Source organism: Halyomorpha halys, unplaced genomic scaffold (assembly GCF_000696795.3).
Source record: "Halyomorpha halys isolate HHAL.00 unplaced genomic scaffold, Hhal_1.1 Scaffold1081.1, whole genome shotgun sequence".
In the NCBI taxonomy this organism is placed as follows: domain Eukaryota; kingdom Metazoa; phylum Arthropoda; class Insecta; order Hemiptera; family Pentatomidae; genus Halyomorpha; species Halyomorpha halys.
Window position 1 is genome coordinate 247,528 of NW_027105331.1, and position 13,384 is coordinate 260,911.

At 30.0% G+C, this 13,384-nt stretch overlaps 1 protein-coding gene across 1 annotated transcript; it reads left to right on the forward strand.

Moving 5' to 3' along the window:
- The first annotated feature begins 259 nt into the window (after positions 1–259).
- Mdh2 (malate dehydrogenase 2) lies at positions 260–11,107 on the forward strand. Its single transcript, XM_014432568.2, has 7 exons — positions 260–471; positions 1,234–1,428; positions 3,210–3,377; positions 5,448–5,573; positions 7,567–7,704; positions 8,982–9,173; positions 10,043–11,107. The coding sequence occupies exons 1-7, from the start codon at positions 409–411 to the stop codon at positions 10,172–10,174; spliced, it is 1,014 nt and encodes a 337-aa protein (XP_014288054.1). The 5' UTR covers positions 260–408; the 3' UTR covers positions 10,175–11,107.
- Positions 11,108–13,384: the final 2,277 nt, after the last annotated feature.

Here is a 13,384-nt window from a genome sequence, read left to right on the forward strand (position 1 = left end):
ATCTTGTCTATTCTTTTGTTTGTATATATTTTAAGAGAGTTTTTTTATTTTATTTTTTTATTTTTTTTTTATTTTAGTATGTATGTGATCATTTATCAATATTACCTATTGCCCACAACTGTGTGGCAGATTGTAATATCTATCAATAAATAAATCTATCTTTAAAAAAAAAAAAAAGAATTTGAAATGAAATCGATATAGAAAGGAATTATATCGATAGTAGTTTATTATTACACCCCCCTATTTTTTTTTTATCTTAACAGCTGACTTTTCAACGAGTGCCGGCTGGCTCGAAGATATTGGTGCAGGACAGACCTCATTGGATCCTTTTTTTGTTCATTTTTCCTAACCCTGAATTAAGAATCCTTTCTTTCTAAAGTAAATTTCATCGCAATTTCAAAATTTGCTATGTTTTCTCAACGATTTACGTTTATTTGCAAAAATGCCAGATCTTTCTCAACTACGTCCTTGGTAAGAATCTTTTCTTATCACATGTTTTAAATATTTAGATCTTATCAGAATACTCATATTGCCTGAAAAGTGAATTCATGTTTAATCATTTGACATGGAATTTTTAATAAAATCACGTTATTGCCATCGTTTATAAAATTAGATTTATTAAAAAAAGATCTTCCTATTTACGTCATAATTTCTCATTATTCTCATTCAGTAATCTCATGAAATGATTTTGTTTTAGTATAATTAAGAAATGAAGATATTAGGCTTTGTAGTCTTGTTTCAGACTATATTCTATTAGGCCTTTTACATTACTTGAGTGGCTCTGTTCTGAAAAAAATAGCTTTTAATTACAAATAGTTTATTAAAATTGAATATTTATTATTTATAATTATAATTTTTCATTATTTGTGACATTTTATTTAATTGTAAAAAACCATGTTTTAAAGTTTAAATTGGATTAATGTTTATTATCCCGAAATATTTTCCATGGTAGGTCAATGCTTTTTTTTTTTTCAAATTCATAATTTTCCGTTAGAATTAGCCATAATATATAATTTCTTTAAAGAGGTATCCGTATTTTATCTTGTTTATTTTTTTTCTTATGTTTAAAATTTTATGTACCGAAAAGGAAGACCTAATTTTAAACTTTTAATATGTGGACAATCTATTTTTTGGAAATGTAAATGTCATATATATATCTAAATGTTATACAACAATGGTCGGAATGCATACCACAGACTATCACCCTTTTTTTTACTTCAAATTTTTTTCCAGAAAAATGTTAAAGTTGCTGTATGTGGAGCAAGTGGTGGTATAGGACAGCCTCTCTCTTTGCTTTTAAAACAATCACCATTAGTAACAGAGCTTTCACTTTACGATATAGTTCATACTCCAGGTGTAGCTGCTGATCTTAGTCATATTGATTCAAAGTCTGTGACACGTGGATCTAATGGGCCTGAATCTTTGAAGGTCAGTGATTATTTTATTTTTACTCCATCATGGATTATTCTTGAATCTATTTTTTTTTTTATTTTGTCAAAGAATTAGATATAGTTGATTAGTATAACAATTTTTTAATAGGGAGGATATTGTTGACAGTAGATTTAAAAAAAAAAGTTGGTGGAGCACGATCTGTGAAGTGTACACAAATTATAAGTTAAAATTAATAATTATTTGTGATGAAGTTTTGGCTTAAATTGCTGGCTTTCATCAGGGCTATGAAAAAAAAAATATATATATACAAGATAAAAATTATTATGTAATAGTACAGCAAAAAATAAAGAAAAACAAACAGTATCTCAAGTAAATAAGAAGATAATAAACATTAGTATAGGACCACACTCTCTCCTAATCCCTGACCAACTTTTCCTTATAAACTTCTTTTATGATTGGAGAAGTTTGTCGGGGGGTGCGGTCAGCAAAGAACAACATAAATAAACAAAACAATATTTATTTATTTTATGCCGAGGTTCGACCTGAATTTCCGGTCTTCGTCAGGGCTATAGAACAAAAGAGATAACAACAACATTTAGAGAAACATACAATTGAAAAGGAATAGTATACAAACAAATTTAGAATTATACAAATTATTGAATTAAATCATAAATGATAAAAATTGATAACTGATAATTGAATAATAAAAAAATTTTTAATTGATTGATAATCGTGGAATTGGATGGTTAGTTAATACTCACACTGTAATTCAGATATAAGGCACTCACTATTTTTCATTGTCTTGTCACAGTGTTCAATTTGTAGATTCAATTTATTTATTTATTTTTTCAGTTTTCTAGACACTACTTGCATATCTTATATTATACATATCTTCTTACCTACATGATATTATATTTCATCTGTCACTGTTTTCAATCTACTACCATCCAATACCAGAATTATCAATCAATTAAAAATTTTTTTATTATTCATTTATTAGTTATCAATTTTTATCATTTATGATTTAATTCAATATTTTGTATAATTCTAAATTTGTTTGTATACTATTCCTCTTCAATTGTATGTTTCTCAAAATGTTGTTGTTATCTCTTTTGTTCTATAGCCCTGATGAAGACCTGAAATTCAGGTCGAAACATCGGCATAAAATAAATAAATATGGTTTTGTTTATTTATGTTGTTCTTTGCTGACTGCACCCCTCGACAAACTTCTCCAATTTTAATGTTATTTATAAACAACTCAAAATACCTATTTTAAATAATGAAATATTTGAAAGTCCTAATACAGATTATGAAAGTAACTTTAATGTAGATTATTATAGTATAACATTAACTGTTATTGTGTTACATATTTTCATTAACAATGTTTATCCATTGCACAAGTCCTGAAGTATTTTTTCCCAACAGAAACAGTTAATTAATGAATCAAACCCAAAAGTGGAACTTGTGCTAGTGGCCATTTCAGTGACTTCACAGTCTATTGAAACGTCGGCATAAAATAAATAAATATGGTTTTGTTTATTTATGTTGTTCTTTGCTGACCGCACCCCCCCCCCCCGACAAACTTCTCCAATCATTAATCTACGGTCAACTATCTATACCTTATTATAAACTTTTTTTGTATGCTGAATTACTAATGTATTTTCATTGAAAATATAATTAATTGTTCCATTGTAATTATAGTTAGATGAGTATACTTGACTTTTTAAATTGAGAATCTCACTGTTTATAATTATTAAAATAAATTTTTGAATTAACTTTAACTTTTTGAAATTTTAAGTACTCTTTTTATTCCATAGACTGCTTTGTCTGGTATGGAGGTCGTTATAATTCCTGCTGGAGTACCAAGAAAACCTGGAATGACACGTGATGACCTCTTTAACACAAATGCATCAATAGTTAGAGACTTGGTAGATGCTTGTGCTAAATACTGCCCAAAGGCTTTGATTGGAATTATATCAAATCCAGTATGTACACGTTAATCAACATTGGTCTGCTGTTCATTTTAAGTTTAAGAAACTTTTATGTTTTTTTAATTTGTAATCTTGATTGCTTTTGTGGTGTTCAAAGACTATATTATGTACTTTTTATTTATTTATGAAGGTTTTTTTCTCAAATAAAGTAATATAGTACATTATTTATGATTGGATGGGGATACACATGAGATCTTATACATCTTAATATAACTTTTTTGTATGTACTATAGTATAATTTATAAAAATAAAATAGATAAATCTGATGTGTTCATACACAAAACTTTCCTTACCGCTTTGGGTGTTAAGTCTGGCACAAAACTTTTTTACTTTGTCTTCACTAATATTTATCTGATTTAGATTTTTAATCTGTTTAAGTGTAGCTCTGTTAACAAATTCAAGTATTGTGATTCTGTATAAGCAGCTATAATGTTACGGGAGAAGTATAGTTTTCAAATTATTGGGAAAACTAAACATGGAGTACTAAGTCGAGTATAGCTTTATTAATTATGATTTGAAAATTCTATTTATTCACTTTAGAAGCAATTAAATTCTCTACAAAACAAAAAAAAAAATCATGAGCAGTTCATCATTGAACCATTCAGCTATATATAGGGTTTGCAAATAAGTCCTTTTCGTTTTTGTATTCATGTTTCATTTATAATATGTAACATTTTTCTGATGCAATTAATCTCAACAGGATTGTTTATCCAATTTGTAATATGTAAACAGTGTTATGTCTGTTGACACTTGTTAAGATTAGGTCAGTATTGTGTTTGTGATCTAGCTGAGAAGATGGATAGGAATATTGTGCATTATAGGCACATTTTGCTTTATTACTTCAAAAAAAAGGAAAGCAAGCTGCAGATAAAAAAAGTATGCAGGGTCTATGAGGATAATGGCTTAACAGGGCGCACATGCCAAAATTGGTTTGCCAAGTTTCCAGCAGGGAATATGACATAAACGACCTGGTCGCTCATAAGAAATTGAAATCATTGATGTTAAGGCGATAGTCAATCAAAATCCATCTCAATCAGTGCGAGACATTGCAGAGGTCCTAGACCTATCACATACAACCATAGAAAATCATTTGAGGAAGCTCAGCTATGTTTCTAGGCTTGATGTTTGGGTCCCCCACTCTCTGACCGAAGCCAAGTTGGCAACACGCAGTTCCATTTGCGATTCACTGCGGAAACATAAAAAAAAGATCCATTTCTTAAAAGACTTGTGACAGGGGATGAAAGGTGGATTGTCTACGATAATGTGGGGTGAAAAAAAATCTTGGAGACCCAGCAACGAACCACCTGGAACATCTTAAGCGGTATTGCACCCAAAGGAGATAATGCTTTCTGTATGGTGGGAATTCAAGGTTGTGATTTTTTATGAACTGTTGCCACAAGGTGTATTGATTGATTCCACTCTATACTCCTCACAATTAACAAAATTGGATTAATCGATTTGAAGAAAATGCCCAGAAATGGCAAATCGAAAGGGTTTCATCTTCCATCATGACAACACTAGGCCCCACACTTCGTTAGTCATCTGCAATAAATTGTTAGCCCTTTGATGGGATCTTTTGCCCCACCCTCCTTATTCACCAGATCTTGCTCTTAGTTACTACCACTTATTCTGGTCTCTACAAAATTCCTTAAGTGGAAAACAATTTGAAAATGAACAGGGTGTCGGGAGCACCTTGATCACTTTTTCGCTAATAAACCACAGACATTCTATGAACATGGGATTATTCAGCTGTTGGAGAGATGGGGTAAAGTAATCGAAAATAATGGACATCACATTGTAAATTAAAATAATTATTATGTTCAAAATAAACCTTAAAAAAAATCTTTCACCCAAAAAAAACCAAAAGGACTTATTTACCAACCCTATATTATCTTGTATACCTGAACTTAGTAAAAATAAAACAAAATCAAGAAAATGTGACTGATATATACTCCTTGTAGTAATCAGGATGTGAATTATCTAATGAAAATATTAATAACTAATGGATCAGGTACTTAATATTAATAATTTTATACATAAGGTTAATAAAATGCTTAATTTTAGGTTAATAGCACAGTTCCAATTGCTGCAGAGGTTTTAAAGAAAAATGGAGTATTTGACCCAAACCGTTTATTCGGAGTTACTACATTAGATGTTGTTAGAGCCAATACATTTGTTGGAAACGCTAAGGTAAATGAAAATTGGTATATTTATTCCGATTTCTCTGTTGTATCTTTTAATGAAATTCATAAATTCTATAGTATAATATTCTGCATTTATAATGACTTGTCAATTATGGATCAAGGGCATTAGATGAAAGAATTATTGCTGCGTATCTGCATAGAACTAATAATTGAGGGGTGAAGAAGTAAGTGGTCGTTTAAGTTAGCTAGAGAGGATGCTTTAAAAATAAAATTGGGTAAGGAATTCCAAAATATAGCAGCATGAGTAATAAAGGTTTTTATCTATTGAATTTAAATCACATTTACTTTTTTATGAATACCTATTTTGGCCAAGAGATATTCTTTAACTTCTTTGGGTTTGAATGCTCGTAACTGTTGAAACTTCTGGGATTCCGATTTATCAGTATTTATAAAGTATATAAATACAATTATACACGTTTCATCCCAACCAAAACCATGAATTAAAAATATCCTTGTTTCAATTTTATTTTTTTCTTTCTGATTGTGTGCCCTTACCTCACAACATTCATTGCTTTATCTTATTTATTAATTGGAATACTTTCTTGATTCTTGAAAATTTGGCCTTTGTAAAAGTAGGAACAATTTAGAATAAATATCCTAAAAAATAAATTAGAAACAATGAATAGAAACATAAAAAAGTTAAACATTTAATAATTGACCACATTTAATAATAAAGGAAAAGACAGTCTAAGTGGTGATTAAAATTAAAAACTTTATTAAAAGCCAATGTTTTGATCCTCCAGGCTTTATATGGATCCTTTAAATTTAGAAATAATGATCAGTAGTACTGCTTACTTTTAATAGAGATTTACATTTCTTGAATTGTTTTCTAACATTTCTCATTAATGATTATCAAATATACTCTGCTCTGTTTTTAGAAATAATCTACTCTTAAAAGTAGATATACAGCAAAATACAAAAGTTGTTCTGGTAATGCCCTCAGTTTATGTTCCAACTTGATACCAAACTATCTAGTCTGATTACAAATGAAACCGTGCAGCCAAAAGATGTTGATATTTATATATAAAAACCACTTATTCCCAAAAATAGATATGAATATTCCATCTATAAATATATTATAACCTAAAATCCCATGTTATATCTCATACTTCTCATGTAAGCAAGCGTCCACAACAGGCTTTCGTTAAATATGTATTTTTTATCTCGACCTCTTTAAATGTAGAAAAAGTCTCAGAGAATGTATCCAATAAAAGGTTTGTGTCAGGATTTGGAACTGATAAGTTTTCCTTGGCATTCCAATAGAACCTATTCTTACTGTTTAGTGGTTAATGCAATTGTTATTTTGCAACTTATGAGCATGTCATGTGGTTGGATGAAAATTCTGGTTAATTTTTAGGTTATCTTAGTACAAATAATATTGGAATATTATTATTATATTTGTGTAAAGTTTGGTCGATGGTTAACAGTAATAGAGCATGAACAGATGGCCTTGGTGGAAGGGAAGAATAGGTCACATGAAAAATAATGTAAAGGAGGGGTGTATGGTAAAAATGATAACTGATTGAGAAGAGAGAAGCAAGGAATGGAATTTGTTTACAATGCTAAGGATACGAATAGCTTTTCAGATTTCTGATATTGACAGAAGAATCTTATGCTTCTATGCTCATGGTTGCCTTGAAGATTGTAATTTTGATATATTGATATTATTTAATCGCTTTTCCTTGCCTACTTTAATAATATAATTGATCTAACTTTTTGCTTTGATGTTTCTTAATAGTATGGTTTTTTTTAATATTGATTTAAAATATTGAATATTATATAAGTCTTAAAGCATGAAATTAATGATTCAAATGCATATATTTTCTTGTTTTCATCTAAACTTACTATGATGTATATTCATTGTTCAATTCAAATTTTTTTTTTCTGCCTGGTTTCAGTAAATTTTATATTTAAACAAAACAAAATGAAATATAATTGTAATATTATTGATTTAACAATATTTGTTTTCTTCTCGATAGGGACTTGACCCTCAATCTGTAAGTGTTACGGTTATAGGAGGCCATTCCGGAGTAACTATTATTCCTCTTTTGTCACAAGTAAAACCTAAAGTGGAATTTAAGAGTGATGAATTATCAGCATTAACTACTAGAATCCAGGTAAGCTATGTTTTTTCTTACCATTTTTTCAGTTTTTTCTAAATTTTTATTTTTATTAATATTTAAATTTTTGTATTGAAGAGTTTACACAGTGTTTAAATATTATAATTTTACATGGGGAATGATTGTAGGTTTATAAACCAAGCTTGAATTAATTTCTTACTGTCTAGAGTTGATTTATCGTTTCTGATTTTCAGTTAAATCTGTTGTTTCCATTTTCTTTTTCCATCCACTTTTAATTTTTTTTTTTATTTAGTTGTTTAAATCATTATCACGGCTCAAGGTTAAATATATACCAAATAATTGTTTTAAGTAGTCAATATCTAAATATAGAATTTGAAAAAATTAGTGTTCTCTTCGAATTTTCTTTTTATTCATCTAATTTTTTAAAATACTCTTTTAAAATCATATTATTATGGAAGATCATTAATTGACCATGTGTAATCAGTAAAAGGAAGATGGTCTGGGTATGGCCAGAATAACTCAAATAGAAAATAAACGCATAGAAATTAGTTTATTTTCTATTTGAGTTATTTTTACTACACCATCTTCCTTTTACATTAAGTTATTGAACATTTTATATCACACTAATTACATTATTTTGAAAGTTCAGCTTTATTAAACTTTCAAGTTAAATATATCTGTACTTCTTATTTAAATAATAAAATGTATTATGTTATATTCAACTAATTCATACAATTAATATAAAATATCATTTATTTAAACATTTTAAATATTTAAAAAGCCCCTGAAATCGAAAAACGGCATCAAACCCTCCACTCCCGCCCTCCATGGTAGCCTTACTTATCTGTCTTTTTAAACGGACCATTTCAGCGAGTAGGTTGGTCGATGAACGACATGTCACAATCTCACAAGAGGAGATCGTAACACTAAAAAAAAGGCCATCCTTCCCCGCCCCGCTAAACCCCTGGAGAGCGAGGGCCCTATATCACTTTTGAAATATTAGCTTAAAATGGGAAGGTGAGACTTTGATATAGAGCAATATTTAAAAAGCCCCTGAAATCGAAAAACGGCATCAACTGTACCTATCATGCTAAGGCTTAAAAAAAAAAATGCTGAATATAAAGTTTTGTTCTGTAATTACAAAAACTGAATTAAATAATTTTTAATCACGTGTATAATATACATTCATGTTTACCAATTATCAAGAGCTATCACTATTTTTAATTTATGAATGGTTAGATACTGTCACTGGAAAATAAAAAATTTTTAGTGTGTCCTATAACTTATGAATTACTCAAAAATTATTGTTTTAGGATGCTGGAACAGAAGTTGTAAAAGCTAAAGCTGGAGCAGGTTCAGCAACACTATCAATGGCTTATGCTGGAGCACGTTTTGCATTATCTCTATGTAAAGGTCTAAAAGGAGAGTCAAACATCATCGAATGTGCTTATGTTGAATCAAATGTTACTGAAGTGCCATACTTTTCGACACCAGTACTTCTTGGGGTTAGTATGTCTTTTTTTATTAGTTATAAATTATGAATGTTTGCTAATAAATACTTTAGAATTGAAGGTGTTCATTACTTTAAAGACAGTTTTACGGCACAGACAAGCTCCAATCTCTTAACAAAATTATGTATTTTATTATTAATTTTATATTTGTTTTCCATCAACTACTACAGTTTTTTTTTTATTTCACTATTTCCTTAGTGCTGTTAGGTGTGGAGTAGCCTGTTTATCTCTGTCTAAAGCCATTCTTTCAGAGTTTATCCAATGAGCAACTGCATTCCTCTGCGTCCATATAAACAGTCACTATAGGTAAGCCTTAACCTACCCACAGAGCACTTTCCTATTGGCCTTGCTTCTGTCAGCCTACAGGTCTTTCAATCACCTCCCATCCTACAAAGATGGCCATGCCATTTCAGCTGGCATTCAGTAACAGATCTCACTCCTGCTCTAGCTCCTCAGATGCTGTTCTCTCTTTTTTTTTTCTTACAAACTCCCTTCTGGTTTTTCCCACCACTTTCTTTGATGGAATCTCATTTCCACTGCCATGAGTTGCCTCCCATGTTTCTTAAGGATTGGATTGTCCAACTTTCTGACCCTTAAAAAAGGATAGACAAAAATATAGACTTTAATCGGTGTAACTTTGTCTTTTTGCTTACTTCTAGTTTGACTACCAGCTCTGAAGACATTTGGAAGAATAAATTACATTCACAATTATCGCAGTTGATTGAGGAAAATAATTTTAAAATAGAATTTAAGAAATCAAGTGTTAATAGTTTTTTTTAACTTGATTATTTTTAAAGTAATTAAAAACTAATTCCATATTTAATCCATTTTGATTTACTTAGCTCATTTTTTTTTCTCCACAGCCAAATGGAATTCAGAAAAATCTTGGATTGCCTTCTGGTCTTTCTAGTTATGAAAAGGACCTTCTCAAATCTGCTATACCAGAACTCAAGAAAAACATTCAGAAGGGTGTAGACTTCGTTCATAAGAAGTAAAGGGAATGGTTATTGATACTATCTGTCTTTTATTAATAAACATCCTGATGGAAATAATTATTATAATTGAAATTATAAATTTTTTTTCTTACCATTTATTGCCAAAGTGTATATTTTAAAGAAATTTGGGACATAAATATTTTACCACTGGATAATGTTTATCTTAACATCAAAGCTATCTATCCCAAGAATATTTTTATTATTTTTGTAATAAGATTTAAAATTATTTTTATTAATAAAAAAAAAACAAGACAGAAACTAATGAAAAAAAAAATATTACTGATGATCACAATGAGATTTATTTAAGAAAAACAAAAAATGTTATTTAAGGCAAAGATATACTTGGTTATGAAAACTCATTGATTTGTTTGTTATTTATTAAATCATAATGATTTTTTAGATTGAAGATTATTTATATTAAAAAACTAATATTGATTGAAATTTAAAATTTATAAGTTTTATACTTGTTTGTTAGAAATGTTAAAGTTATCAGTACTCCTTATTGTTATCTAAAGTATTTGAAATATGCAATTTAAATGCTAATGCTTATAATTTTGTTGGCAGATAATTATTGAATGTCCTGATTGATTATATTTTAGTTTAGTGCACAGCACTTATCCATACTATGTATGAGATAATGTACCAAATATCAATATGTATTATTTAATAACTTTGAAAGATAATAATCATATCTGATATAAGGAATACTTCCATGTTTATATATATTTATGAACTGTTCATGTATAAAGAAATTAATCTAAATGTACGAGTATCTAATTGTCTTAAATATTCCATATTTCTTTTAGCATATGCTTCCAATGAATTTGTAAATTATTCTATAAAATTTAATTTTAAATAATTGTTTGTGTAAGGTGTTAATAGTACTAGTCATTTTTATTTGTAATTCATCAATATAATAATGGTTCCTGATTGTTTAAGCTTTTTTTTTTTCCAATCCTCATTTATTTTAAAATGTCACAATAATGAGGGTAAGTCTATATTTATTCATAATTAGTTATATTTTTGTTTATGTTGGTAGCACTGTCGTTTTGTGTTGATGACGCAGGCTTTATTTTTTGATGGTATGTCTATGCTAGGTCAGTTTCGTTATCATTGTCATGCTGTTAATCATGGCTGCTCTGCTTTCTATTTGCACCAAAGAAGAGCAATGTTCAGTGATCCGTTTTTGCAGTCAGAAGATGTATCAGGGGCCGAAATTCATTGAAGACTTTCGGTACAGTATGGGAACTTGCCATGTTCCTACTGCCAGTGTTGGAATTTTGCCACAATGGAGTGTCTACAAATGGATTGAAAAATTTGAAAATGATCACACAAGTGTTACGCATGATGAAGGAGCCAGACAACCGTTTACCGCCACAAATGAAGAAAACATTGAGCGTTCATGTGAAATAGTGCTCTTAAACAGACAAGTAACTATTGGCAGAGTGGTACATCATCTGCAAATCAGTCATGGTTCTGCTTACGAAATCATCCATAACAGACTTGCGGTTCCATAAAGATGGGTCCCAAAACAACAAACACAGTTGCATAAACAAACGGGCTTGGACACCTAAAAAAACATTAGGATCATTATGGTAACAAAACTTAATTTTGAAGTACTGGCACATCCTCCATGTATTTCCAATTTTGTCCCCTCTGACTATCACTTGTTTGGTCCTCTCAAAGAGGCATTAAGGGGCTGTCGATGCGATGTGCCAAACTTAATACACATAATAAAAATTTAAAAAACAAATTCTTTTTAAGTTATTTTCATAAAGACATTTTAACTCTTCTCCAAAGTTTCTAATTTGTTAATGTTTGTGTTTTCTGTAATCAGTTCCAAATGATTACAAATCCCTCTCATCATCTCTATTTCTTTCCCGAGGAGTTCCTCAGGGTTTTTTCCTCTGACCTAACCTATTTTACATTTATTTAAATGACCTACTGAACTCTATGCACCGCTCCCAATGTCATTTCTACCCTTCTGACAGTCTTGAGGTGTCTTGTAAGCTTCAGAATGATGTAGACTGTATTAAGCTTTCGGTATCAGTAAATGAAGTTGTGTCTAAATCAAATTCTTATCAGTTTAAAACTCTCTTAAAAATCGATATATATGGAGATGGTCAGGGTTGCGGTCAATAGTGAAACAAAAATAGTTTACAACTATTTATTTTCCAACGTTTAACGTTTAAACTATTTTTGTTTCACTATTGACCGCAACCCTGACCATCTCCCTATATATCAATTTTTACGGTCAACTATACATACATATATCTCTTAAAAATCCTTCTCTCCATTGCTATCCTCAACAAAATTTCAATCACCACCTAATCTGCAATAACGATATTTCTCAAATCACTTGAAATTTTTTTTTATAACCCCTTTCCTGGTCATTTCTGACATACACGGAGAGGAAGGGGGAACAATCTACAGGATACCACCCAATTCTAACCATGGTGGGGAGTCAAGTTTTCATTTTGTGGGATCACCATAGAAATAAAAGTCGAACCTCAAGGCCAGATATGAACCGTCAGGAGCCAGTTAAAGTTACCACTTTATCTTGCTCAGCCACAACCAGCCTGTTAACTTGAAAATTTATCTCAATCCTCAAACAGCATCTATGATTCCATGATTCATTCTCTAAGTTCTGTCATCTTCTCGTATGCTCAGTGTTTGGAAGACCCCTAGATGTTCTCAAATTTCTCACTAATATTCCAAGTAAGGGTGGCTTTATTCAAAATTCTGACTGCAATAGTTTCTTGTCGCTGTCTTATTTCCATCCCCAAGAACCTAAAAACCTTCCTACATCTTTGACCTCATCCTTCATACTATATTCTCCTCTTTAATATAAGATCTCAGTCCTCTGATCTGTATATCCTGTCTTACAAAACTATTTTCTATGAAAAATCAATCATTCCTGCTACCTCATTCTGAAATTTTTTATACGTTATATAAATCACTAGTATGTGCAGATCTTATACGTTCAATATATCTGAGAGAACATAACACTAATACCTAATGGACAGGTTTTTTTTCCCAATTTCAAGGCCTATTTTATAATAATTATGCACCTATTTTAATCATTGAGAGAAGGACCAGACCATATGTAAGATAATTCAAATTGATAATATTTAGTTATTGAATTTCAATAATTTGCTGTTTCATTGATCACTGAATGGTTCAAAAAATTATTCATTCATTGTGGTTTGA

Coding starts and splice junctions, on each gene's coding strand:
- Mdh2 (XM_014432568.2), top strand. CDS start 409: ATGTTTTCTCAACGATTTACGTTTATTTGCAAAAATGCCAGATCTTTC. Junction 3,378..5,447: donor TTGGAATTATATCAAATCCA/GTATGTACACGT, acceptor GCTTAATTTTAG/GTTAATAGCACAGTTCCAAT. Junction 7,705..8,981: donor CATTAACTACTAGAATCCAG/GTAAGCTATGTT, acceptor TTATTGTTTTAG/GATGCTGGAACAGAAGTTGT.